At 43.6% G+C, this 25,761-nt stretch overlaps 1 protein-coding gene and 1 pseudogene across 1 annotated transcript; both read right to left on the reverse strand.

Annotated features, from left to right (window-relative positions):
* Positions 1-237: 237 nt before the first annotated feature.
* Positions 238-10,073, reverse strand: Prdx1 (peroxiredoxin 1). Its single transcript, XM_048443978.3, has 6 exons — positions 9,919-10,073; positions 8,084-8,200; positions 5,199-5,352; positions 4,469-4,591; positions 2,903-3,033; positions 238-550 (listed from the first exon to the last, which is right to left on the reverse strand). The coding sequence occupies exons 2-6, from the start codon at positions 8,187-8,189 to the stop codon at positions 465-467; spliced, it is 600 nt and encodes a 199-aa protein (XP_048299935.1). The 5' UTR covers positions 8,190-8,200; positions 9,919-10,073; the 3' UTR covers positions 238-464.
* Positions 10,074-25,298: 15,225 nt separating this feature from the next.
* On the reverse strand, positions 25,299-25,544 carry LOC125406839 (small ribosomal subunit protein eS21 pseudogene; annotated as a pseudogene).
* Positions 25,545-25,761: the final 217 nt, after the last annotated feature.

Consider the following 25,761-nt stretch of genomic DNA (forward strand, 5'->3'; position numbering starts at 1 on the left):
TGGGTTCGAGCTAGTTCCAATACACCTAGGGTTGTTATACAGAGAAACCCCACCTTGAAGAGAGAGAGAGAGAGAGAGAGAGAGAGAGAGAGAGAGAGAGAGAGAGAGAGAGAGAGAGAACACCCAAGGTAAACAGCACCCAAAGAACACCCTTTGGCTTCCATATTCTCACACTCATGTATGTCCACCTACACATAAAAAAGAATAAATTCCTCTTAAATGAAGCTCACCAAGTCCTCACATTTTCAAGTTTAATAGATACTACAAAAAGAACAGGCTGATTTCTGCAACGGGTGTATCATAGAGTCTACCCACAACACAGCTCAGGCCAACCCCCACCCCCTAGCACTGTAGGAAAGGCATGTCTTGGATAACACCAAGTTTTGTTTTTAAGCACAGTAAGAGCATACAAGAGATTTTCTTCTGGCTGCCCAATGCAGCCTGGCAGAAAAATGGTCCAGTGCTCACTTCTGCTTAGAGAAATATTCTTTGCTCTTTTGGACATCAGGCTTGATGGTATCACTGCCAGGTTTCCAGCCAGCTGGGCATACTGCAATAGAAAGGTATCATTAATTATTAACCTGCTCAGTGGTGTGTATCTCTTATCTCCTCCTCCATGAACAAAGGGTTGTCATATTGGTGGCACACACTGGCAGATACGCTGAAGAAACAGAGGCAAAGGATTATACATTCAAGGCCCGACTAGACTACAAATTTTCGTGGCACATCCCTTTACTACAACATTGAAAAAGCAGAGGCAGCAGGTCTCTGGAACTTAAAGGACCACCTGGTCTACATAGTGCATTCCAGACAAGTGAGACCTGTTTCAAAATCAAAACAAACCACAGGTGGCCCCCTAGTGGGCATGGGCACAGGAGTTGGCCCCATCCCTCACCAGCTGCCACATGGTTCTCCACAGTACATGGCTTCTGGCAGGGATGCAGATGAGAAGATACACTTTTCTTTCCATGGGGGGGGCAGTGGTGGGGCAGGCCACTAGGAGTTTGAGCATGCTCCAATGAGTATATGAACAACACAAAATGAACTTAATTTGACTTTTTTTTTTTTTTTGGTTGGACTGGGGTGCATGATGTGATATTTACAAATAATCAAAAAAGCAAACCAAATACAAAGCTAAGAATGACTTATGCCAGGGCTGGAGAGATGGCTCAGAGGTTAAGAGCACTGACTGCTCTTCCAGAGGTCCAGAGTTCAATTCACAGCAACCACATGGTGGCTCATAACCATCTGCAATGAGATCTGGTGCCTTCTTTTGGCCTGCAGGCATACATGGAGGCTGAACACTATGTATATAATAAATAAATCTTTTTTTAAAAAAAAGTACATTTAAAAAAGAAAAAAAAAAAAAGAATGACTCATGCCTATTAATCCCAGCACTCAAGTAAGTGCCCACAGGCCAAATTCCAGGCTAGCCTTGATGCAAGTGAAACTGTCTCAAAATACATTAGAAGTCGGCTGGTGGTGATTAATTCCAGAGGCAAGCAGATCTCAGGCCAGCCTGGTCTACAAAGTGAGTTCTAGGAAAGCCAGCACTGTTACACAGAGAATGCCTGCCTCAAAAAAACAACAAAAACAAAAAAGCAAACTTAAAATAAATACCTTGACACCCTCTAGATGCTCATACTGAAGCAGCAGAACAAACTTCATTTTATTTTTTATTTATTCTTTATTTATTTAGGTTTTTCGAGACAGGGTTTCTCTGTAGCTTTGAGCCTATCCTGTAACTAACTCTTGTAGACCAGGCTGACCTCGAACTCACAGAGATCCCCTGCCTCTGCCTCCTGAGTGCTGGGATTAAAGGCATGCGTCACCACCGCCCAGCTGAACTCCATTTTAGACGGGACCCAACTTGGGGTGGGGGGCGGTTAAATATAGCCCAGCAAAGTCATAAACATTCCCAAGAAACTGTCCCAGCCCTGGTCAAAGTACGTGACCTGACCAGGGTGTCCAAACAACATCCGTTTACATGTTTTCTTCAAATGTCCTTGTAGGTATCTGATTAACTGCTGTTTTGAAATTCCCCTATACCAACCTACAACTCAAAAACTGACACTTTTATCCAATCCTGAAACATCAAGGCTTTTGCCTTGATGCCACCCTGCCGTGTGGGTTTTCCCCTTTAAAATCTCCTTACCCTGAAGACTCAGGGCCATTCTCCCCCACCAGCTCTGTTGAAGGGAAGGATTATGGTCTGAGTTAGCTAACTTGTAATCAAACCCCAGTGTGTTTCCATCATATACTGGCTCTGTGGTGGTCTTGTTTGTGGGTCCCGTGTCAGAGGCATATCAATACTCACACACACACACAATTTTAATAAACAATATATCTTTTTTAAAAAATCTGGAAAAAACCCTGTCTCAAAAAACAAACAAAAATTTCCTTATCTCTTTGACACAGGGCTTATTATGTAGGTAGCTCTGGCTGACCTAGACCTATAATTCACTAGGTAGACCAGGCTGGTACCAAACTTACAGAGATCCACTTGTCTCCTGAGTGCAGGTATTAACAGCAAGATCAGCCAGGCCATGCAGTGCACGCCTTTAATCCCAACACTCGGGAGGCAGAGGCAGGTGGATCTCTGTAGATCACCTTGTAGGCCAGCCTGGTCTACAAGAGCTAGTTCCAGGACAGGCTCCAAAGCTACAGAGAAACCCTGTCTCCTCAAATCTGCATCAGTCATTGATTCAAAATTAGCAGATCAGAGGTGGAGAATATGAAGCTTTAACAAAGTCTTTGATTTTCTCCAGGTTTGTCTATTACCCTACCCCCACAGACCACTCTAATCCAGATTTTCATTTCTTGCAAAGACACAATTGCCCTTTTACCCAATAGCCTTTGTACCCTACCATACCGCTACCTCATTAGCGGGTTGATGACTTACCTTCACCATGTTTGTCAGTGAACTGGAAGGCCTGGACTAATCTCAGAGTCTCATCCACAGAGCGGCCAACAGGAAGATCATTTACAGTGATCTGTCGAAGGATACCTTTATCATCAATAATAAAGAGGCCCCTGGGTGGAAGAGAGTGAAGGATTGAGAAAGAGGCATTCCAAGTCGAATTTTAGCATTGTTGTAAGTCCTAAGAAATGGGCTGCTCTACAAAGTTATACCAGCCTGCTATTAGTGAGACCACACTGAACAATGCAATGAGATAGATACAGCTCAGTCGGCAGTGTGCTTGTCCAGCATACAGGAAACCCTGGGTTTGATTCCAGGACCACATAAACCAGAAAGAGTAGTACACAAAAGGAAAATGGAGACAGCAGATCAGAATTGAAAATCATCCTCCTCAGACACCATGTCCAAAATAAAACAGACTGGAGGCTAGACATAGCAGTACAGACCTATAAATTCTAGTACCCAGGAGGCTGAAAGGAAGATCACTAGAACAAGGCCAACCTGAACTATAAAGCAAGTTCAAGGCCAACTTGAGATATATTATAACCAAGTTTTCTCAAAAGTAAAAACAAAGAGGCTGGAGAAAGAAGACTCAGTCAGTAAAGTGAGGCTCTTGCAAGTACAAGCACCTGAATTTGAACCCCAGAACCCATTAAAAAATAAATTAACAACAAAAAAAAATTTCACCTTTAAAAAAATTCAAGGGGCTGGAGAGATGGCTCAGAAATTAAGAGCACTGGCTGCCCTCTCCAGAGGACCTGTGTTTGATTCTCAGCCCTGAAATGGTGCCCCATAACCAGCTAGGGTTTTGTTGTTGTTGTTGTTTTTAGTTTTTTCGAGATAGGGTTTCTCTGTAGCTTTGAAGTCTCTCATGGAACTCACTTTGTAGATCAAGCTGGCCTCAAACTCATGGAGAAGCACCTGCTTCTGCCTCCTAAGTGATGGGATTAAAGGTGTGCGCTATCAGCCAGCGACATTGTAACCTTTATAAACTCTAGTTCCAGGTGATCCAATGGACACAGGTGGCACCCAGACACATATATGCACACATTTCCCTTTTTGGGAGGGTGGGTGTTGTTATGGGGGGGTGTTTGTTTTTCAAGATAGAATTTCTCTGTATAGCCCTGACTGACCTGCACTCACTTTGAAGAGCAGGTTGGCCTCAAACTCATAAAGAAAGATCTGCCTGCCTCTGTTTCCCAAAGTGTTAGGGGCTGGAGATATGGCTCAGTGGCCAAACAAGTTTGATACTAGCATCCATGTCAGGCCGTTTACAAGTAACTGCCTATAACTCCAGCTCCAGGGGACCTGACACACTCTCCTGTCCTCCTTAGGGTATCCACACGTGTGGTATACACTTACACAAAAATTTTTTTTTAAAAAAATGGAAGTATAACTACTTACAAGGATTTTTTAAATATTAAACAAGATAATGTATAAAAGTTAGCAGTATCTATCACAAAGAATTGAATAGCTCTTAGGTATATGACAGAGAAACCATATCTTGAAAAACCAAAAAGAAAAAAAAAAAAACAACAAAGTACATACCTGAAAGAGATACCTTCATCAGCCTTTAAGACTCCATAATCCTGAGCAATACTGCGCTTGGGATCTGATACCAAAGGAATGTTCATAGGTCCCAATCCTCCTTGTTTCTTGGGTGTATTAACCCTACAGCAAGAGACATTCTTAGAATCCATTCATTCAAACCTTTGTGAAAGGAAGAATATTAACTGGACCTATCCCTCCCCTTTCCAACAGTAAAATGAATGGCTTGACAACACTTAAGAATGTAATCAGACAACAACTCAAGCTGCTTGGCCTCTGTCGCTAGACAGACAGTAGAAAGGAGGTGGAGCCCAGAAGCCGACACTTAACTCTACTGCCAAACCTCTAAATTTGTTCAAGAAATCCACAACATGTAATCTACTCCTGTAATCCCACCTACTCATGAGGCTAAGGCTGGAGATACCACAAACTAAAAGAAAGCCGACCTGAGTTATGTATTAACCCTGACTCAAAAACAAAGACAGAAAACAAAAAATTCCACACATGGGAGCTGGAGAGATGGCTCAGAGGTTAAGAGCATTGCCTGCTCTTCCAAAGGTCCTGAGTTCAATTCCGAGCAACCACATGGTGGCTCACAACCATCTGTAATGGGGTCTGGTGCCCTCTTCTGGCCTGCAGGCATACACACAGACAGAATATTGCATACATAATAAATAAATAAATATTTTTTAAAAAATTCCACACATGCCAAATGGGACAAAAACTTTACCATGCCAGATGACAGAAGTGAGAATCCACAGAAGCTCCAATCACTTGGCAGTTCAGTTTTTTAAATTCTTCTGCTCTATCACTGAAAGCAATGATCTCAGTGGGGCACACAAAAGTAAAATCCAGAGGGTAAAAGAAGAATACGACATATTTTCCTGGGGAGGAAAAAAAAAAGTAATCAGGAGGTTAGCTTTGAAACTGAGTCTCTGTCTCTCTATCTCTGACAGGGTTTCTCTGTGTAGCTTTGGAGCCTGTCATGGAACTTGCTCTGTATACCAGGCTTGTCTTGAACTCACAGAGATTTGTATTTCCTCCAGATTGCCGGGATTAAAGGCATGTGACATCACCACCAGGCAACTGTTTTGTTTTTGACATAGGGTCTCCTTCTGTAGACCAGGTTATCTTGAAACTTATTAAATAACCTTGGCTGGTCTTGAATTTGTGATTTTCCTGCTTGTCTCCTGAAAGCAGGATTACAGGAGGAGGTAGCTACCACACCCTGTGTGTGTGTGTGTCTGTGTGTGTGTGTGTGTGTGTGTTGGGGTACGTGGTTGTTTTTGAGATTGTCTCACTATGTATTCTGGAGCTGACCTGACACTCCACAAAAAAAAAACACCATCTCAAAAAGCAAAATCAAAACAACAACAAAAGATGGGGGTGGAAATTGAAGGACAGGAGAATCAGGAGTTTGAGGTCATCTAGCATTTAAGAGCTGACTGCTCTTCTAGAGGTTCCAGACTTAATTCCCAGCACACAAATGCCTGTAATATCATTACCAGGGGATCTAAGATACTCTTCTGACCTCTTCTAGCACCAGACATACATGTATGATATAGACATATATGTAGATAAAACACCCACACACAAAACTAAATTTAATTTAAAAAAAAAAAAGATAAGGAAAAGCAAGCCAACAACAGACAGAAAGTCAGAGCCTTTATGCAATAATGGAAGGATAATTAAGCAATATCACGGGTAATTTTCTCCCTTTCCATCCTGTTATGGGCAGGGTTTCTTGTTTCTGCTGTGGACTATAGACTAGTTAGCTCCATCGATCTTGAATAGGACTAGTGGAATTATAGAATCCAATCAACGAAATTTTTTTTTTTTTTTTTGCTTTTGGAGACAGGATTTCTCTGTGTAACAGCCCTAGCTGTCCTGGAACTAGCTCTGCAGACCAGGCTGACCTTGAACACACAGAGATCTGCTGCCTCTGCCTTTAGAATGCTGGGATTAAAGATGTGCACCACCACCCAGCGAACCCTATTTTTTATGTAGGCTCCATGGATTAAAATAAATTTGAGTCCTCAGGTTTGTGCAGCAAGCACTTTTACCTGATGAATATGTTCCCAGCCTTCATGGGTAATGTTTAAGTAATTTCATTAACAAGCCCAACAGGACATGACTAGAAAAATTTTACAACCAAAAGTACCCACAGTACTGGTACATAACAGGATTTCTAGCTCCAATTCTACTTTAGTAACTCAGATTCTCACTAAAGTAAATCTTCTAACGGGCCAGAAGCCTCTCATCATTCCTAATGGTTGAACAACTGGAATATTTCCAAATATCCTCGTATTTTCTGGTAGCAACTATGTCTAAAAATCAAAACAAGCAGTCCCTGACTCATCTAAGCAATCTCTCTGTGGCTTTGCTTAACAAGCACTTTGAAGCCTCAGTAGACCAAGCCCTACAGGGCAGAGAGCAACTATTCCCTAGACCAGGTGCCAGGTCACCTCCCTAGAGGTACGTTTTAGACTGTTTGCTGTAAATCTTTTTCATAGGGCCCACAGTAACTGTTCGCATACCAACAACAAAGAATATCCATAGATTTAACTGGATATTTTACCCAAAAGCTATCTCCAGAAACTCATAGACCACTAAGAAGGTACATTTAACACCAGTTTGAAGCTCACACCTAAGGAATCAATGCTCTCAATGGTCCCAAAAGACCTAGTTACTGAAACTGCAAGGCAGGAGAGGAAGAATGGGGACTAGAAAGCTCAGTATTCATGCTGCTCTTGCAAAGGACTCTGGTTGGGGCCCAAGCAGCCACATGGCAACTCACAACCATCTATAACTACAATTCTAGGAGTTCCAACACCTGTGTGCACACAAGCAGTGTACATAAATACACGCACGCAAAACATTCACGCACATAAAAATACATACACCTTTGAAAAATAATTAGGGTGGTCAATTTAAGCTTTACTTTTTTTATTTTTCACCACTACACCCAGCTAGGAGGTCAATTTTTTGAAAAAGGAGGGAAGACAGAACATTAGCAGAACCTGCCAAGAACCTGTGTAAAAGTATGGCAAAACAAAATTAATTGCAGCTATCAATTTTTTTTCTGTGAGCAGAAGCAAAGCCACAGCTCCAAAGACTTGAATTGTAAGATTAAACATACTCAGGTTTTTTTAAAACAAGAGATGAAGGGGACTATAAAGACTACTTAAGGCGGATCTCTGTGAGTTCAAGGCCAGCCTGTTCTACAAGAGCTAGTTCCAGGACAGGTTCCAAAGCCACAGAGAAACCCTGGCGGGGGATGAGACACGGACACAGGGCAACTACTTAGCTGTTATCACATGGCTGTTCTTCCAGAGGCCTCAGTACAGATGTGGGGGCTCACAAACATCCAGCCCCAGGGGATCCAATGCCTTCCTATTTGTAAGCACATGGTGCATAGGAAAACTATTCACCCATACACACAAAAATAAAAAAAAAATCTTTCCAATAATAGAAGTACCACTTAAAAGATAATCAAGCAAATGTTAAGAGGCTTACGCTTAAGAGAACTACCTAGTAGTCACTGTCCCAGCCATGACTTCACTTCAGCATGGAGACACATGAAGTGGCCTCTTGCCCAAAGTAATCAATTCTTACCTTTGTAATCACTTAGGCTGATATCTTTGAATTGTCCATCTGGCATAACAGCTGTGGCTTTGAAGTTGGGGGCAGGATGCCCAATTTTTGCATTTCCTGAAGACATCTTGCTATCAGCTGAAAAAGGCAACAACAACAAAGAAAATTGAAATAAGCCTTGTTTTCTAAGTAACCAACAGCTTTCATCACCTAGGCTCTTAACTGTAGTTCAACCAAGGAACTGCCAGTGGCTCCAACTCCAGAGTAAAACAAGACTGAATGCTAGCCTTTGTTTTCCATTACAAAAAGCTCCACAGTGTCTAGTCAGCTCTACCACCCTTTCTGAACCAGTTTTTGCATATGCATTAGGAAGAAGCAGGAAAGAATGGGAACAGACAGGAGAATCCAAGCAACACAATGCCAGGACATTGTATTTATTTCAAAACATTAGGTGTTGTGTTTAAGCAGTTCTTTCTGCATAACTTATTTGAGGCCAACCTAGGTTAATTGAGACCTTGTCTTAAGGTTTTTTGTTTTTGTTTTTTAGGTTTCTACCAGGGACAGTGGGAATAATTCCAGCACTCTGGATGCTGAGGCAGGAAGATACTGAGAAAAGACTGAGAAAAAGTTGCCTCAAAAAGTTTCTAGATCAGTAAGGCTGTATGTAAGTTAAGGCACTTACTACCTCATGACCTTAGGTCAATACCCTCAACCTGCATAAAATGGAACGAGAACTCACTTCGACAGGTTAACACCAGAGCCCAAACACATACATGTTTCGGGATAGTAAGTGTAATCCCCAACACTTGGGAAGTAAAATCTGAAGGATCAGAGAGTTCAAGGCTAGCGCCACATTAGAGGACAGACCTAAAGATAACCCTATTTTTAAAAAAAAAAATCCAAGTATTATTAGAAAACGATTTCTGCTATGTACCCAGATCAATACACCAAGATAGATTGTTAAGATTTACACCGTTAGGTACTTTAGAGAGATGGCTCAACGGTTAAGAGCCTGCACTGCTCTTTGCAGAGAACCCTGATTCGGTTTCCAGCACCCACGTCGGGTGGTGGACAGCCACCTGTAACTAGCTACAGAGAGGGTCTCACACATATAACCTCGAGCACTTGCGCTCACACGCACGTGCCCAAAGACGACCACACATAATGAAAACAGCAATCTAAGACAAAATTTAAGACAGTCAAGTCTGAAGGCTACAAGTTCCAAACTTCTTGGTTCATAACTCCAATAACCAAAATAAAGGCTAGGAGCGTCGTCCATCGCAAACTTTTAAACAAAACTTTTTTCCTATCAAAGTTCTTTTCAAGGGCATGCAGCAACTAAGGCGCTACATTATCTTATCAAACTTGCTTTGCAAGATGGCCTGGCACTTCAAAGACCAACCAATCCCAGAAAATTGAACTCCGGCCGCTGCGAAGCCTCTATAGAGGAATCGGCCCAGAACGCCCGAGACGGTCACGCCCCAACCTCACCTGAGGTTCCTGCCACTCACGCCATCACCCACCCCAGAACTTCAGGAAACACCGCGGCACAAGCGGAGTGCGCTCAGGGAGCTAAGTCGAGAAGACTCCAGCATTGCCCGTCCCACCGCGTCAATCTACGCGATCAGAAAGCCAGGAAAGGCGGAAACTCAACGTTAGCCTCAGGTTCCAACAGGTCCGGGAACTAAGGGCCACGTGAAGAATGCGAGCAGCGTCCGAGCACTCGTGGCACCAGGCCTCGCCCAGCTGCCTCAGCCCGTGACCGCCCCTGCGGAGTCCGGACCGGCCTGGGGCAGAAAGAACCGGTGATGTGAGGCGCGAGCCTCGTTTTGCGGCCGCGATACCCTTACACTCACCAGGGCCGAGTCACAGGTCTCAGAGAAAGAAACAGCTACTCAGAGGAAGGAAGACGACGCCCGAGACGCGCGCGGGGCGCAGCTTTTATAGCCCACAAAGTTATCGCGAGACTCGGAGCGGGCCGGGGGTGCGGCAGGAGGGGGATCTGGCTGAGCCCCGCCCCGCCCTGGACGCCGGGTCGGAATGACTCAGCTCTTTCCCTGGAAGGGACTGAAGTTGGGGGGGTCTCAATTCGAGCTTTTCGCTGCAGCTGTTCAGAGAGGTGGGAAAGGACTTCCCTTTGAGGCATCACTTTTTTATCGGGGGTACCTGAGAAACCTCGCCGCTCTTTATTCCCAGGACCCCTATGTGTTGTGCATAAGGGTCTCCCAATCGGCTCACGGAAGACCACGTCTAATTACACCGTATTCGGGGAACGGTGCACCCCAGTAGTTCTCAATTGCATCCCGGCTTCGAAAACCCTGATCTAGATCTGGAGAGATGGCTGAGCAGTTAAGAGCACTGGCTGCGCTTCCAGAGGACCGGGGTTCAATTTCCCAGCACCCACATGGCAGCTCACAACTGTCAATTAAGTCCAGTTCCAGTGGATCTAACATCTTCACGCACACATGCACGCAGGCAAAACACCAATACACATGAATAAAAAGAAATAAATAATTAAAAACAAAAAACCTTGTCTGGTCCTCAGTGACCCACACCACCTAAGGCAGCCTACTCTGTTGGTCTCTGATGACTGTACGCTGCTGCCCTGTCTTGCATACCCTTTTTTCCACCCTCTTAAATCTTTTTGAATCTGATCTTGTCACTAATCTGATTTGTGGTTTTAAAAATTGGGACTCTGTGGTCAGTTTCCTGAGTTAAAAGTCACTGTTCCAGTGGTTGTTCCTCTGGGGAGCCAGAGGCAGGTGGATCTGAGATCCAGACCAGTCTAGTCTACAGAGAGAATTCCAGGACAGTTAGCACTACATAGTGAAACCCCATCTCAAAAAAAAAAAAAAAAAAAAAATTAAAAAGTCACTTCCTTGTATGTGATCTTACATAAAAAAAAATGTAATCCCATTAAGCCTTGTCTTTTCTTGCCTATAAAATGGAATAATTCTAATATATTTTTGGAGGGAGGGCAATTCAAGGCAGGGTTTCCCTCTGTAGCCCTGGCTGTCCTGGAACTTACACTGTAATCAAGGCTGGCCTCGAACTCCGAGATCCATTCACCTGCCTCTGCATCCTGAGTGCTGGGATTAAAAGTGTGTGCCACTATGTCTGGCTAATTCTAGTATCTTAGTGGAAATAATTAATGTTCGTTAGAATAATACCTAAGTTTGGTATGGTGGTAGGTTTTAGTTTTTGAGACAAATATCTCCTTTAGTAGTCCAGGCTGGCCTTGAGCTCATAATCCTCCTGCCTCCACCTCCTGAGTGCTAGCATCATTGGGAAACCTGGCTGGTATTACTTAGTTCTTACTATTAGTCTTACTAATACTAGTTTCTAGTATTTCTACTGAACCTTCTCCATCTTCCTCGCTGAAAACCCAGAACCACTTGGTCTGTTTGTGCACACCAGGAAACTAATTCCCCTTCTCGTCAGATAAGCATTACTTCCTGTAAAGCTGTCCCTGACTGGCAATCCCTCTACCAGTGTTACTAACTTTCATTTGACCCTTGAACTGACCAATAACCTGGACAGCCAAGAAAAAATACAACACTTCAGTTCTGTTTGCACATTTGCCTCCCCCTGCTAGCATGACTTTCTAGAGCAGTGGTTCTCAGCCTTCCTGGCGACCACACTTTCATACAGTTCCTCATGCTGTGCTGACCCCAACCATAAAGCGATTTTCATTGTCACTTCACCTCTGTAAGTTTGCTACTGTTATGAGTCATAAAGGAAATATCTGTCTTAGAGGACCCCTGTGAAAAGGGTTCTTTAACCCAATCGGTCTCGACCCACAGGTTGAGAACCCCTGTTCCAGAGGGTGGGATTTGTGTCTTTAAAATGTGATATAAAATGGGAACTCTGAGCTCTTAATAAATAGTATTGGGGTATTGGGTCCCTTTTCTACTCTGACTTTTTTTTTTTTTTCAATTCGAGACAAGGTCTCTCTGTGTTGTCCTTGCTATCCTGGAACTTGCTTTGTAGACTATGCTGGCCTCAAATCCACAAAGATTCTCCTGCCCCTGCTCCCCACCGCTGGCATATTAAAGGCATGCACTCTTATTAAAGGCATGACTCTTATTGCTAACATAATAAGGCAAGAAGTAAGGGAAATGCTATGTCATGCTAGCTGAATATTTCCAATTTGGGGTATTTATCATCTCTTATAACAGCAGTGATTTTCTTTTTCCTTCTTAGCATGAGGTTGACCAACTATTTCGCATTATCCATTTCCAGTTAGTGGAGGCGATAATCCCCACTACTTCCCAGGGCCCTGGGACCAGTATAGAAATGGAGAAGTGCTGTGTCATGCTGCCTGAGCTTCTGGCTTAGACTTTTTTTTTTTTGACATTTTTCATTTGTCTTAATAATAGTTTTAGTTGCTTTTTAGTATGTCTGTGTGTGTGTGTGTTTGCAGGTACATGTACTGGTGGTACACTCCAGCAGAGATGGCAGAAGAGGTTGGGTGTTATGTCCTTATAAAAAAGCACAGAACCTGAAGCAGAGCTGGTGGAGATGCTCTGGTCTCTGCCCACACAGCACTGACTTATAGACATATCCATGCAGCTACCTCAGGCTCCTCCCTCGGCCCCCCCACCAGTGGTGCTGGAATCCGGACTCATCTTCATGTTAATACAGCAAGCACCTTTACCCATTGGAACATCTCTCCTGACCCTGGCTACCTTGTTTTCTCTTCTCACCCTGAAGAGGAGCAGTTGTCACTGCTCATTTCTCTCTTAAGAGAGAGAGCAGAGTGAGCCAGCAGACAGTCTTTAGGCTTCGGTGTTCTCCCTCCACCTTGCGGTTCCTAGGCATGGAAGTCCGGTCATCAGGCTTGACCTCAGGTTCTCTTACCTGCTGAACCATCTTCTAGCTATTGTTTTTGAAACTGAGTCTCACTGTATAGCCTAGACTGACTGGAACTTAGGGTAGTTCCCCTGACTCAGCCTCCAAAGTGCTAAGATTACTGCTGAGTTATCGTGATAGGCTTCACACTTTTTCTAGTTTAATACTTTGATGCTACAGATCAGGCCTTGGATCTTCCATGAGTTAGGCAGAAGCTATAGAACAAGCTCCACCTGCAGTCCATACTTGAGTTCCAGAGGTCCTTGACAGTCTCTGGTCTGTGACACAAAGACACTAGGCTTGTGTGTGTGTGTGTGTGTGTGTGTGTGTGTGTGTGTGTGTGTCACGAAAACATTCATACACATAAAATAATTTTTTAAGAAAATATTTAAAAAGAAAGAAAGAAAGAAAAATCACCGTCTAGGTCAGCAAGAAAGCTCAGTGGATAAATGCACTTGCCGCCAAGCCTATAGCTTCAGTCTAAGTCCCAGAACCCACGAGGTGGATGGATAGAACTCGCTCCCTTAGGTTATCCTCTGTTCTCCACTTGCATGCCATAGCAGGCAGGCAGGCAAATACAACTGAGAACTGAGGCCCTGTCTCAAAATAAACATTTTTTAAAAAGAAGCTAAGATAAAATCCTAAATTAAAGAACATCTAGATAAATAAAGGTGTATCGTGTTCATGAATGAAAAGAATTAATGTGGAGACTGGCAAGTTGACTCAGTAGTTAAGAGCACTTACTGTTCTTGCACAGGACCTGAGTTCTAGTCCCAACTCCAGGACATGCAATGCCTCTGACCTCCGCAGGTGCATATACACGTGCACATGCAAACATTGGTACACATAATCAAAGTTAATAATGACTAAAAAGTGTTTTCTTTTGTCCAATTTAAGTAAATATGGCCCCTTTGCAGTTGATTAATTTTGTCTTGTTTTGTTTTTGTTTTTTGATTTGTTATGTTTTTTTCTTTTTGGAAATAGGGTTTCTCTGTGTAGACCTGGATGCCCTGGAACTTGCTCTGTAGATCAGGCTAACCTCAAACTCAGATATCCTTCTGCCTCTGTCTTCTCAGTGTTGGGACTAAAGGTGTGCAACACCACAGCCTGGCCAGCTTTTTTTTGGAAAACTTTTTAAAAGATTTATTTAGTTTTATTTAACTGTATAAGAGAGTATTAATTACATGTATGTACGTGTACCACAAGAATGCTAGGTGCTCAAGGAGGCCAGAAGAATCTACAGGGAGTGGAGTTATAGAGTTAGTTGTGAGCCATCTTGTGGTTACTTGGAATTGAACTCAGGTCCTTTGGAAGAATGAGTGCCCTTAACTACTGAACCATCTTTCCAGCCCCTGAATATGGCTTCTATTAAAAACAAAACAAAACAAAATGGTGGGTGTGGTGGTGCATGCCTTTAATCCCAGCACTTGGGAGTCAGAGGCAGGTGAATCTCTGTGAGTTGAGGCCAGCCTGGTCTACAAAGCTAGTTCCAGGACAGCCAAGGCTGTTACACAGAGAAACCCTGTCTCTAAATAAATAAATAAATAAACCACAAAATTGAGGGTGGAAATGCAAGTGGAAACATACAAGTTAAGCCTCCTGGAAGCAATGCTCTATATGGAGATGGTCCTGACTTCTGGAGTAGGGCTCCTTGGAATTGCGTGTGCCTGTCTTGACTACACCCTTGGATGGTGACTCAATTCTACCATTTTTTTCCTCTATAAAGAAGCAGAGAATCTTTTATCATAGTGTTCTTTGTCAGTAGTTGCCTTGGGCCTAATTTGTTATGAGAGACAGTTATCTGACTCATGAAAAGTCATTGTTCCTTCTTCATAGTTAACTAAGTATAACAGGCAAGGCAGCTCCATTAATGTTCGACAAATCAGTTTAAAGCAGAAGTCAAATCAACAATCATCTTTTATATTAAGCTTTGCTAACCTAATGACAACCTACCCCAAACATATAAAATATTAAAATTAAGCTTATAGGCTATTAAAGTTAAATGCCTTATTTAATTGCAACAACACATACAAAAGAACAGCATGGAAACCAGGCCACATGATTTCCAAATCATGGAAACCAGATCTCTGTTATGAGGTCACCATGGTGATCCAGAATGCATTTATGCTAAAGCTGGGCATGCAGCACACCCTGTAATCCCAGCACTCAGGGGCAGAGGTAAAACAGAGTAGGATGATGACTTCTAGTCTGAGACCAGTTTGGCTTATGTAGTGAGCTCCAGATTAGCCAAGACTATTATGAGATCTCCTTTTTGTAGCTGAAGACCGAACCCCGGACCTTGTTCTTGCTAGGCAAGTGTTCTCCCACTGAGTTAAATCTCCAATCTGGAATTTAATTTTTAAAAAATGATATTAAATTTCATCTGTGATCTCTGGTTTCAAAAACATATCTTTATAAAAGATACAAAAATTTTTTTCTCTTATTTCTCAATCTAGGACACTTATGTCTAAATAATTCCTTATTATGGGGTTGGAGCCTATCCTGTGCATAATAAGACATTTAGTAACACCTTGGCCTCTGCCCTCTAAATTCTCGTAGCATACCTGCTCTCCCCTTGCCGCTTGCACATAGCCCTGCATACCTTGCCAGCATACCAAGTGACAGAATCATCTTAGCGGAGAACCACTGAACTGGAGAAAGTGAAGTGAGTGGCTGGTGGCTCCCATCCTGTCCGATCTCCAGTTCATTTGACCTCATTGGAAGGATTAGTTTTGTCATCAAGAAACAAGGGGAAGATGTCCTTTTATGCACCTGTATTTCTAGCCTTTTGTCTTGGACAAAACTTCCTGGGAAAGGGGGCCCTTCTTGTCAAAACATTGCAATAAGAGAGTGGTGATAGCCTGGTGATGGTGGCACACGCCTTTAATCCCAGCACTCTGGCGGCAGAGACAGGCAGATCTCTGTGAGTTCGAGGCCAGCCTGGTCTACAAGAGCTAGTTCCAGGACAGGCCCCAAAGCTACAAAGAAACCCTGTCTTGAAACCCCACCCCCCACCCCCCAAAGAGAGAGAGAGAGACAGAGAGAGAAAGAGAGAGAAAGAGAGAGAGAGAGACAGAGAGAGAGAGACAGAGAGAGAGAGGTGATGTTGGACTAGATGTATCTGTTTGACTTGCTTTTAAAAGAAACCCACAGCCAGGTGTGGTGGCATATGCCTGTAATTTCAGCCCTTGGGAGGCAGAGGCAAGCAGATCTATAAGTTTCAGACCAGCCTGGTCTACAGAGTTCTAGGACAGCTGGGAAGCTGGGAATACACCGAGAAACCCTGTCTCAAACAAACAAGCAAAACAAAGAGTTGTAGCTGCTTTACCATTTGACAGATGTGCTGGGTTGGAGTGGGGGGAGTCACAAAAGACCGAGAAAGTCTATGGTTAGGAAGGGAGGCTTTTCCTCTGAGTAAGAAGCCTCAGTGATTCATTATTAGCCCCACCACACCTCTAACCACAAGCAGGATCTCACCTCCCTTAAGGCACTTAGTCATGTTCACTTGGCAGACTGCAGGTGGTAGTTCTAGAGGCTTCTTTACATCCTCTCCCTCCACTTTCCCCTAGGGATGGACAAGGCTGAGTAATGGACACTGATCTGAGACCTGCAAAACCAGAAAGGCTTTGTAGCAGAGTCAGCTCATATGGGTCACCAGCTGGGACACCTGACAAGAGAGGACAGGAAAGGTCTGGTAATCTGCCCCTAAACCTAATCATCACCCAGGCATTGTGGCTCACATCTTAATCCCAGCACTCAGGAGGCAGAGGATGGCCGATCTCTGTGAGTTCCAGGCCAGTCTGGCTGAAACAGCAAGTTCTAGACCAGCCAAGGCTCATCATACATGGTTCAGGAGCCAGGAAATGCTGGCCCTCTCTAGATGTGAAGTAATAACAGCAGCAGCAACAACAACACACACACACACACACAAACACTTTATATCATTGAAGCTGGATTTATACTAAACATACTATTGCTCCATCTACACACATGTGACATGATTTTCAAATTCCTGCTGCTGCCTCTGACTTGGCCTCGGCATCAAGTTCAGCCTCCTTCCTAACAGGATACACAAGGCCCTTTACCTCTGACCCCTCACGCTCCTCCCTCATGCATACCTCATGCTACTCTCAAAGTGTTCTTGCAATTCTCTGGAACTGAGAATTTTCCTGACAGCTCCTCCTTTCCCAGTCATTTTTTATTTTTTGGGTGCCTTTTCCGCGTTCATTGTTCCTGTGTACATTTCCATCATAGATAGAGCACTTAGCACATATTCCTATAACTGTTAATTACTTCCTTTTCTCTTTCTCCAGCAGATTGTTATCTGATTAAACCAAGGTCACCAGGGTTGTAAGTACTCCGCACCAATGGAAAAGAAACTGGTCGGAGGCTGGAGAGGTGGCTCAACGGAAGACACTTGCAGTTAAGTCTGACAACCTGAGTTCAACCCCTGGAGCCTGCGTGGTAGGAAAAGAGAACTGACTCCCAAAAGTTGTCCTTGGGCCTCCATGTGGGCACCATGCCCCTGACACAAACACATACAAATAAATAAATGCAATAATAAAAAAAGTAAACAGGGGCTGGCGAGATGGCTCAGTGGTTAAGAGCACTGACCGCTCTTTCAGAGGACCTGGGTTCAGTTCCCAGCACCCACATGGCAGCTTACAACTGTCTGAAGATCCAGTTGCAGGGGATCTGACACCTTCACACCAATGCACATAAAATAAAGTTAAATGAAAAATTTTTTTAAAAAGAAAAAAATTTAAACAAAAAATAGAAAACTCGTTTGTAACCATTCATTGTACTGAACTGTTCATTACTTAGGCTAGGGCAACAGGGGGCTGGAGAGTCTTAAACAGGACTCAGTGGTTAAGAGTCCTGGCTGTTCTTCCAGAGGCCCAGGGTTTAATTCCTAACACCCACATGGCAGCTCACAACCATCTATAACTCCTGTTTCAATGGATCTGACACCCTCACACAGACATATATGTGGGCAAAATGCCAATGTATATAACATACAAATAAATAAATTATTAACAGGCGGTAGTGGTACATGCCTTTATTTCCAGCACTTGGGAGGCAGAGGCAGGCAGATCTTTGTGAGTCTGAAGCAAGCCTGGTCTACAAGAGCTAGTTCCAGGACAGCCTCCAAAGCTACAGAGAAACCCTGTCTTGAAAAAATAAAAAAAAAAAGCCAGTCGGTGTTGGTAATGCTCAACTTTAATTCCAGCACTCAGGAGGCGGAAACAGGCAGATCTTTATGAGTTCGAGGTCAGCCTAGTCTACAAAGCGAGTTCCAAGACAGGCTCCAAAGATATCCTGTTTCGAAAAACCAAAAACGAAAAAGGTAAGATAGGGCAACAACTTTACCTCTGCATCTCAATATCCAGCACGTGGTCTATAAGCAATTGGTACTCAGTGAATGTGGAATACACAGATTTTCAGGTGGAAGGAGATTGTAGCTGGACATAGTGGAAAATGCTTTTAAACCCAGCACTCAGGTAACAGAAGCAGGTGGATCTCTATGAGTTCAAGGCTGACCTAGTCTATATGGTGAGGTCTAGGCTAACCAGAGTTACACAGTGAAACCGCGTCTGAAAAGAAAAAAAATGAAATTGCTCTCGGGGTATATCAGAAGCAGGTTAAAATCATAAAGAGAAGGGTACAGCTTTGGTGCACATACCTGCAAGAGTCTCTCTTTGATGGATCACTTCACAGAAGATGGCCTTTTTCCTGGCAGTCCCATGGTGGCATAGAGCATGACTTGGCATGCCGTCCTTGCTACTTTTCCTCTTATAAAGTCACCAAGACTCCAGTACTCCACCCTAATGAACTTACGTAAGCTTAATCATTTCTAAACATTTTACCTCTAAACAAAAGAGGTCAGATTGACTCATTAACATACACTTTTGGTTCCAGTAGGCAAACTGTATTTAAATCACAGCAGTTAGCTAACTATGTATTTGGTAATCTAATTTCTAAAACTGATAGCATTCTATCCTCACCCCCTTCATCTGTATTTCTTAGAAGAGCATACACTATTACTACTGATGTACATTCCCGGGCCCCACTGTGGGGATTTTCAGTGAAGCATGTCTTTGATAAATAGGAGTTACAAACTAGATTTTCTTTGCCTCCCTTCTTTCCTTCCTTTAGACAGAGGCTTACTACAGACTAGGCTGCAGTCACACTCAAGTTTGTTCTATCTGGGCCTGCCTAGGGCTGGGTTTCTGATTGTGCCACCATAAGCCACCCCCGCTGCTTGGGTTTACTGTTTCATTCTCAAGAGGGTTTCTAGGCAGCACCTGACCAGGGAGTTTCAGTGTTCTAATTAGCCACTAATTGGCCATTCAAGTAATAATACCTGTCCAATACTCAGTCCCAAAAGATTAAGAATAATGAAGAAGCTATGTGGGTTCCTAAGATCTCACTGTAAGCCCAGGCTTATGTGAAATTTAATTAATGTTTGTCAAATGCTCACTGCCTAAGTTCTTGGGTATCTGAAATTTCATGGAGTGAATTCAAATATCTCTTCTGCAATTGGACAAGAACACAGCAAAGCTAAGCAACTTGCTTGTCATTGGCCTTTAACTGAAAGACTAGCTTTGAAATTACAGCTTATCTGCTAGATTTCCTTGAAAGGAAGGAAGAAAGGGAGGGAGGGAAGAAGGGAGGTAAGGAGGGAGAGAGGGAGGGAGGGAGGGAGGGAGGGAGGGAGGAAGGAAGGAAGGAAGGAAGGAAGGAAGGAAGGAAGGAGGAAGGAAGCTTGGAAAAGCCTCAAAGGCCAGCTCCAGCAGTGCTCAGAGAAGTCACCTTCTCACCCTAGTGAGGTAGGAGAAAACATTATTAATATAACTGGGACTTTAACTTTCACCCACAGTCTGTCTAGATAAGGAAATGCAGGCTGCTGGTCTCAGTCCAGATTGAGACAGACCTGAAGAAGAAATCCCCACACCCACCCAGGCTAGGGCCAGCCTCCTCCCTCAGCTTGCACAACCTCTATCCAGGGCCAGGAACTACCACGCTGGCCTTCTGAAACCCTCGGACTTTGATCCTTAGTGCAGAATAAACTGAATGTAACTAATACCAAATCCACCTTTAGTTATCATAACCAGACGTTTTCTTCCTCCCCCTCTTCACTTAACATATCATGGGTAGTATTCCATAATAACGTTTACAGAGCTACCTTTCTGTGACTGTATGGCTTTTATTTGTTTGTTTGTTTTTCGAGACAGGGTTTCTCTGTACAGCTTTGGAGCCTGTCCTGGAACTTGCTCTGTAGACCAGGCTGTTCTCGAACTCACAGAGATCCACCTGCCTCTGCCTCTGCCTCTGCCTTCCAAGTGCTAGGATTAAAGGCATGTGCCACAGCCACCCGGCTCTGTATGGCTCTTATAGGATAGATGCATAATACTTTATTTGCCAGTTCCCTGCTTAGGAACATTTAGGTATTTTCCTCTCTTCTAAACAATGCAGTCTCTGGGCCTGGTAAAGGTCTGTAATCCTAACTATTAGAGAGACTAAGCTGGAACATTACAGATGAAGCAATTTAGGGAAACTGTCTCAAAATAGAAAGTAAAAGAAAAATAAATAAATAAAAGGCCTGTTAGTAAACCCAGTGTGCTGGCGCATGCCTTTAATCCCAGGGAGGCAAAGGCAGGCAGATCTCTCTGAGTTTGAGGCGAGCCTGGTCTACAGATCAAGTCTCAGGACAGCCAGAGCTATTTGTTACACAAAGGAACTCTGTCTCGAGAAAACAAACAAACAAAAAGCACGACAGTGCTTGTCTAACAAGCCACTAAGGCCCTTATTTCAGTCCCTAGAACTACAAGCAAACACAGTAAATCCCTTTTATTTTTTTATTTTTTATTTTTAAAAAGATTTATTTATTATGAATACAACATTCTGCCTGCATGCCAGAAGAGGGCACACACCTTAAATCCCAGCGTTTAGGAGGCAGAGACAGGCGGATCTCTGAGTTGAAGGCCAGTCTGGTCTACAAAATGAGTTCTAAGACAGCCATGGCTACACAGAAAAACCCTATCTTGAAAAAATAAAACAAAAAAAAAATGGCTGAGTATGGTGGCACATGCCTTTAATCCATCACTCAGAAGGCAGAGGCAGGGTGTGTCTCTATGAATTGGAAGTCAGCCTGATCTACACAGTAAACTCCAGGCTAGCCAGAACTACATAGTGAGATCCTGTCTCAAAAAAGCCAAAGAACAAATTAAATAATTTTTAAAAGAAGAACCCTATTGAGCTATAATGGTTTGCATTAAACTGCCCATTTTCACTTCCCCTCCTCCCTTATTTTGAAACAGAGCCTAACTTTGCCTGTTTGTACATATGTGTACCACATGCATCCCTGGTGCTCTCAGAAGTCAGCAGAGGGCTTTGGATCCCTTGGGACTGGAGTTACAGGTGGTTGTGAGTCACCACATGGGTGTTGGGAATCAAACTTAGATCCACTGGAAAAGCTTCAAGTGTTCTTAGCCACTAAGCCAACTCTCTAGCTCTATTTGGTGTGTGTGTGTGTGTGTGTGTGTGTGTGTGTGTGTGTGTGGTCAAATTTTTCTTTGGACCACCAGTTCACAAATAAGAACACAGAAACTTATTAATTATGAAAGCATGGCCTTAACTTAGGCTTGTCCTCCTAGTTCTTTTTTTAAAAAAAAATATTTATCTTTCTGGGTTTTTTCTTTTAAAAGATTTATTAATTGTGTATACAGTATTCTGCCTGCAAGCATGTCTTCAGGCCAGAAGAGGGCACCAGATCTCATTACAGATGGTTGTGAGCCACCAAGTGGTTGCTGGGAATTGAACTCACAACCACTGAGCCATCTCTCTAGCCGCCACTAGCTCTTATAATTTAAATTAATCTGCTTTTATTTATCCACATGTAGCTTTTTACTTTCATTCTGTATGTCTCCCTCCATGTCTCATTGGTGACACTTCTGTAGCCCCTCTTCCTTTCTCTCCCCAGAAATCCTGCCTATACCTCCTACCTACCTATTGGCCATTCAGGTTTTATCATACCAATTACAGCAATACATTTTCACACAGTGTACAAATATCCCACAACACGTGCGTGTTGGAACATAGAGGTGAGTTGCTATTGGGGTCAAAATGGGATGTTGGGAATCCTCCTTAATTACTGTGTCTTATTGCCTTGAGACAGGGTCTTCTTTTTTTTCTTTTTCTTTTTCTTTTTATTTTAAGATTTATTTATTTATTTATTTATTATGTATACAACATTCTGCCTCCATGTTTGTCCGCATGCCGGAAGAGGACGCCAGATCTCATTACAGATGGTTGTGAGCCACCATGTGGTTGCTGGAGATTGAACTCAGGACCTCTGGAAGAGCAGTCAGTGCTCTTAACCACTGAGCCATCTCTCCAGCCCCTGAGACAGGGTCTCTTGATGAACTGGACACTTATCTTTTCCTCTCAGATGACTGGCCCACAAACGCTCACAATTCACCTCCCACCCCCAGTGCTGGACCTGTAGGCATGTACAGCCATGCCCAGGTTCATGTAAGCACTGGGATTGAACTCAGACTCACAGGTTTGCAGAGCAAGCAGTCTTGCCCACTGAGCCAGCTTCCCAACCTTTTATTTTCTACTGGATTTACTTTATTTTTTCCCTCAGGTCCTTGAGTCTTAATCTCCTTATTAGTGAAAATAACGTGTCAGCTATGCTAGTCACCTATGTTCCCTTTTGTAAAAGATGCATTTATATTTACATATTTTATTCATATGGGCGTCTCTTTTGCCTACATGTATGTCTCTACACTATGTACATGCATGCATTGCCCCTGAAGGCCAGAAGAGGGCATCTAATACTCTAGGATGGAGTTACAACCCGATGAATAAATCATGCTTTTGTGTACATGGTACTGATGATTGAACTCAGTGTCTTTTGTTTTGTTTTGTTCTTTGATGATTTTTGTGATGGAGTTGCTCTCTGTCACCCTGGCTATCCCGGAACTCTCTTTGTAGACCGACCTGGCCTCCAACTCATAGATATCTGCCTGCCTCTACTGCCTGAGTGCTGGGACTAAGGGCACGCACCATGTCCAGCAAACTCAGGATCCTGTAAGTGCTAGGCAAGCACTCTACCTCTAAGTTACAAGAAGCATTTCTATAAGAGAGATAGGATCTTGCTATGTATCCCAGGCCGGTCTTGAATTTACAATGCCGCAATGCCTGACTAACCCAATCACTTCTACCCACTCTTAACAGAGCACTGTTTGTGGGTGACATATGCAATAGAAGTCTGTAAAATCAGGAAATGAAGTTAACAGGAAATCAGTACTGCCCCATGACTTAGGCGGTCTGCTTCCTTCTGTGGTTTTCCCCTCTGCCTCGCCAGTTCTGCCCATACCACTTCCTCTCCTTCCTTCCCACTTTCCAGCAAGAGTCCAGTGGTTTTAGCTGACTGCAGTCTTCTTCCCACTGCCTCACTTAAGCGTTGATCTTTCTGACTGATTCCTGTCCTAATAGAACTATATCTGCTCTGTCAGCAGCTATGGCGCTACATAAAGGTGTGTGCGTATTTACATGTGTGGATGTGCCTGCGTGTGTGTATTCGTGTAGAAGGAGGGAAAATGGACAACCTAGTTATAGAGTCCTGCATTTCTGAATAAGCCTGACTCAGTTGGGCTAAGACGCACTTTAAAGGGGGAGAGGGTAGGAGAGAGGAGGTGACAGTTCTACCCCAGGCTACTTTGTAGCAGTGTACTCAATGATAATAAATAATAACAAATAATAATGACTATCATTCAATTCCTACTAGTGAGTGCTCTTGATTGTTTCATTTGATCCCAAAATATTTTTTTTTCAAATTTCTCTTTATCACTTTATCATTTATTTTGGGTTTTGGAGACAGGCTTTCAATATGTAGCCCAGGCTGGTCTTGAACTTGCACTATTCCTTCTGCTTCTGCTTCATATAATATTTTTCTAAGTTTATTTATTTTATATGTATAGACGTTTAGACTGAATGTTTGTCTGTGTTCCACATGTGTGTAGTGCCTTCAGAAGAGAGCATTAGAGCCTCTGGAACTAGAGTTACAAATGATTGTCAGCTGTCATGTGGGTGCTGGGAAACAAAGCTGGGCCCTCTGTAAGAGCAGCCAGTGATTTTAGCCACTGACCCATCTCTCCAGCCTCTTCTTTTTAAATAACCCGCTGAGCTCAATTTGTGCTCCATGCACTCAGATGCTTTAAAATGTGTGGAACTGCACCCTTAAAGAAAACTGATTCCCCTTCCCCAAAAGTCATCAACTGTCAATGGTTCCTCAGTTAGAGGTGACTGCTTATGAGTCTCTTTTTCCTGCATGCCAGAATATCGATTGCCTTGATCGTATGCAGACAACCACAGGTGATGTGCATTCATGAGTTCGGTGGTCCCTTCTGGAAAATACTGCTCTATTCCAGTCCTCCCTGACTGCAGTTCTAAACCATCTTCCCACCTGTTGCTCCAGCTCCAGGGGATCTGACACCCTCTTCTGGTCTCCATGGGTACTGTATTCATCCACATGCAGGCACACATGTGGGTAGTCAGGTGGTGGTGCACACCTTTAATCCAGCACTTGAGAGGCAGAGGCAGGTAGATCTCTGTGAATTTGAGGCCAGTTGGGTCACAGAGCAACCTCCATGACAGCCAGGGCCACACAAAGAAACCCTGTTTCAAACAAACAAACAAACAAACAAACGGGGCAGTGATGGCCCAGGCCTGTAATCCCAGCACTCGGGAGGTAGAGGCTGGTGGATCTCTGTGAATTAGAGGCCAGCCTGCTCCATAAAACAGATTTCAGGACAGCCATGGCTGTTACATGGAGAAACACTGTCTCAAAAAACAAAAAAAGACAACAACAACAAGGGTATCTGTCTGTGGTAGTGCTGCCAGACATGGTGGTGTCAGGAGTCCTCTCAGTTCTTGTCTTCTGGAAATAATTCAGCAGAGAGAGCAGACAACGGAAGCAGAAGTTTACTCAGCAAATTCAAGCAAGCATTGCAAACAGAAATGGAAAGTGGGCTGTCCCAAACTAGGGATGGTAGCAGAATGGGTTCTGCATTAAAGAGTGAATATTTATGAGGTAGCTGGCATGTTTATGAGGTAGAATAAAATTTTCCTTCCAAAATCACGGTGGACAAGATCTCTCTTTTAGGGTAATTTACCTCATGATCCGCTAGGTAGCTAGCATTGGGGGCAAGGTCGTAAGGTAGTGAATCCAAGGGATCTTTTGCAGCCCCTTTAGTGCACCTATGGGGATGCCCTGGTGCCTTAGTTTGTGATGGAGCTGGAACAACCTATCTGCAACCTCAAGGCTCGTTAACCACAAAGGAGCAACCGAGGTACAGCTGCAGTTTTCTTAGTGACTTCATATGGAGACAGTTCCATCAGCTTTAGCCAATCGGAGGAAAGGGCCATCTGACTCACCCATTCTGCTAATAGCCCCGCAGATAGCGTAGGTTTTAAACTGACCATTAAGCCGACCTGTGACCCTGTCAACCTCAGCCACATTCATCTGGATGGACGCGTGGTCCTTGGCACCAGCGATGCAGTTGCTCGCGGAGCATTTCCACTGCACGTACAGGTCCACGAACTCACCGGAGTCGTTCTGCATGTCGAGGCCATGCCTGCTTACTAGGCCGCGGGAGCGCAGAAGCCTAACTTGATTTTAAGACCGCTCTAGGTTCCATGATTGATCTCATAGCTAGCTCTCTGGTAATACAATTTGTCATTCCAGAATGAAGACATTTTGTTGTTTTTCTAAGCTGCGGCTTTGTCATGAAGCCCAGGCAATGGTTTGACAATAGTTTTCCAGGCCCTGTAAACAGGAA

This window comes from Myodes glareolus, chromosome 3 (genome assembly GCF_982192425.1).
Source record: "Myodes glareolus chromosome 3, mMyoGla1.1, whole genome shotgun sequence".
NCBI classification, from domain to species: Eukaryota; Metazoa; Chordata; class Mammalia; order Rodentia; family Cricetidae; genus Myodes; species Myodes glareolus.

Coding starts and splice junctions, on each gene's coding strand:
- Prdx1 (XM_048443978.3), bottom strand. CDS start 8,189: ATGTCTTCAGGAAATGCAAAAATTGGGCATCCTGCCCCCAACTTCAAA. Junction 4,592..5,198: donor CACTTCTGTCATCTGGCATG/GTAAAGTTTTTG, acceptor CTCTTGCTGTAG/GGTTAATACACCCAAGAAAC. Junction 3,034..4,468: donor GATGAAGGTATCTCTTTCAG/GTATGTACTTTG, acceptor TCTTCCACCCAG/GGGCCTCTTTATTATTGATG.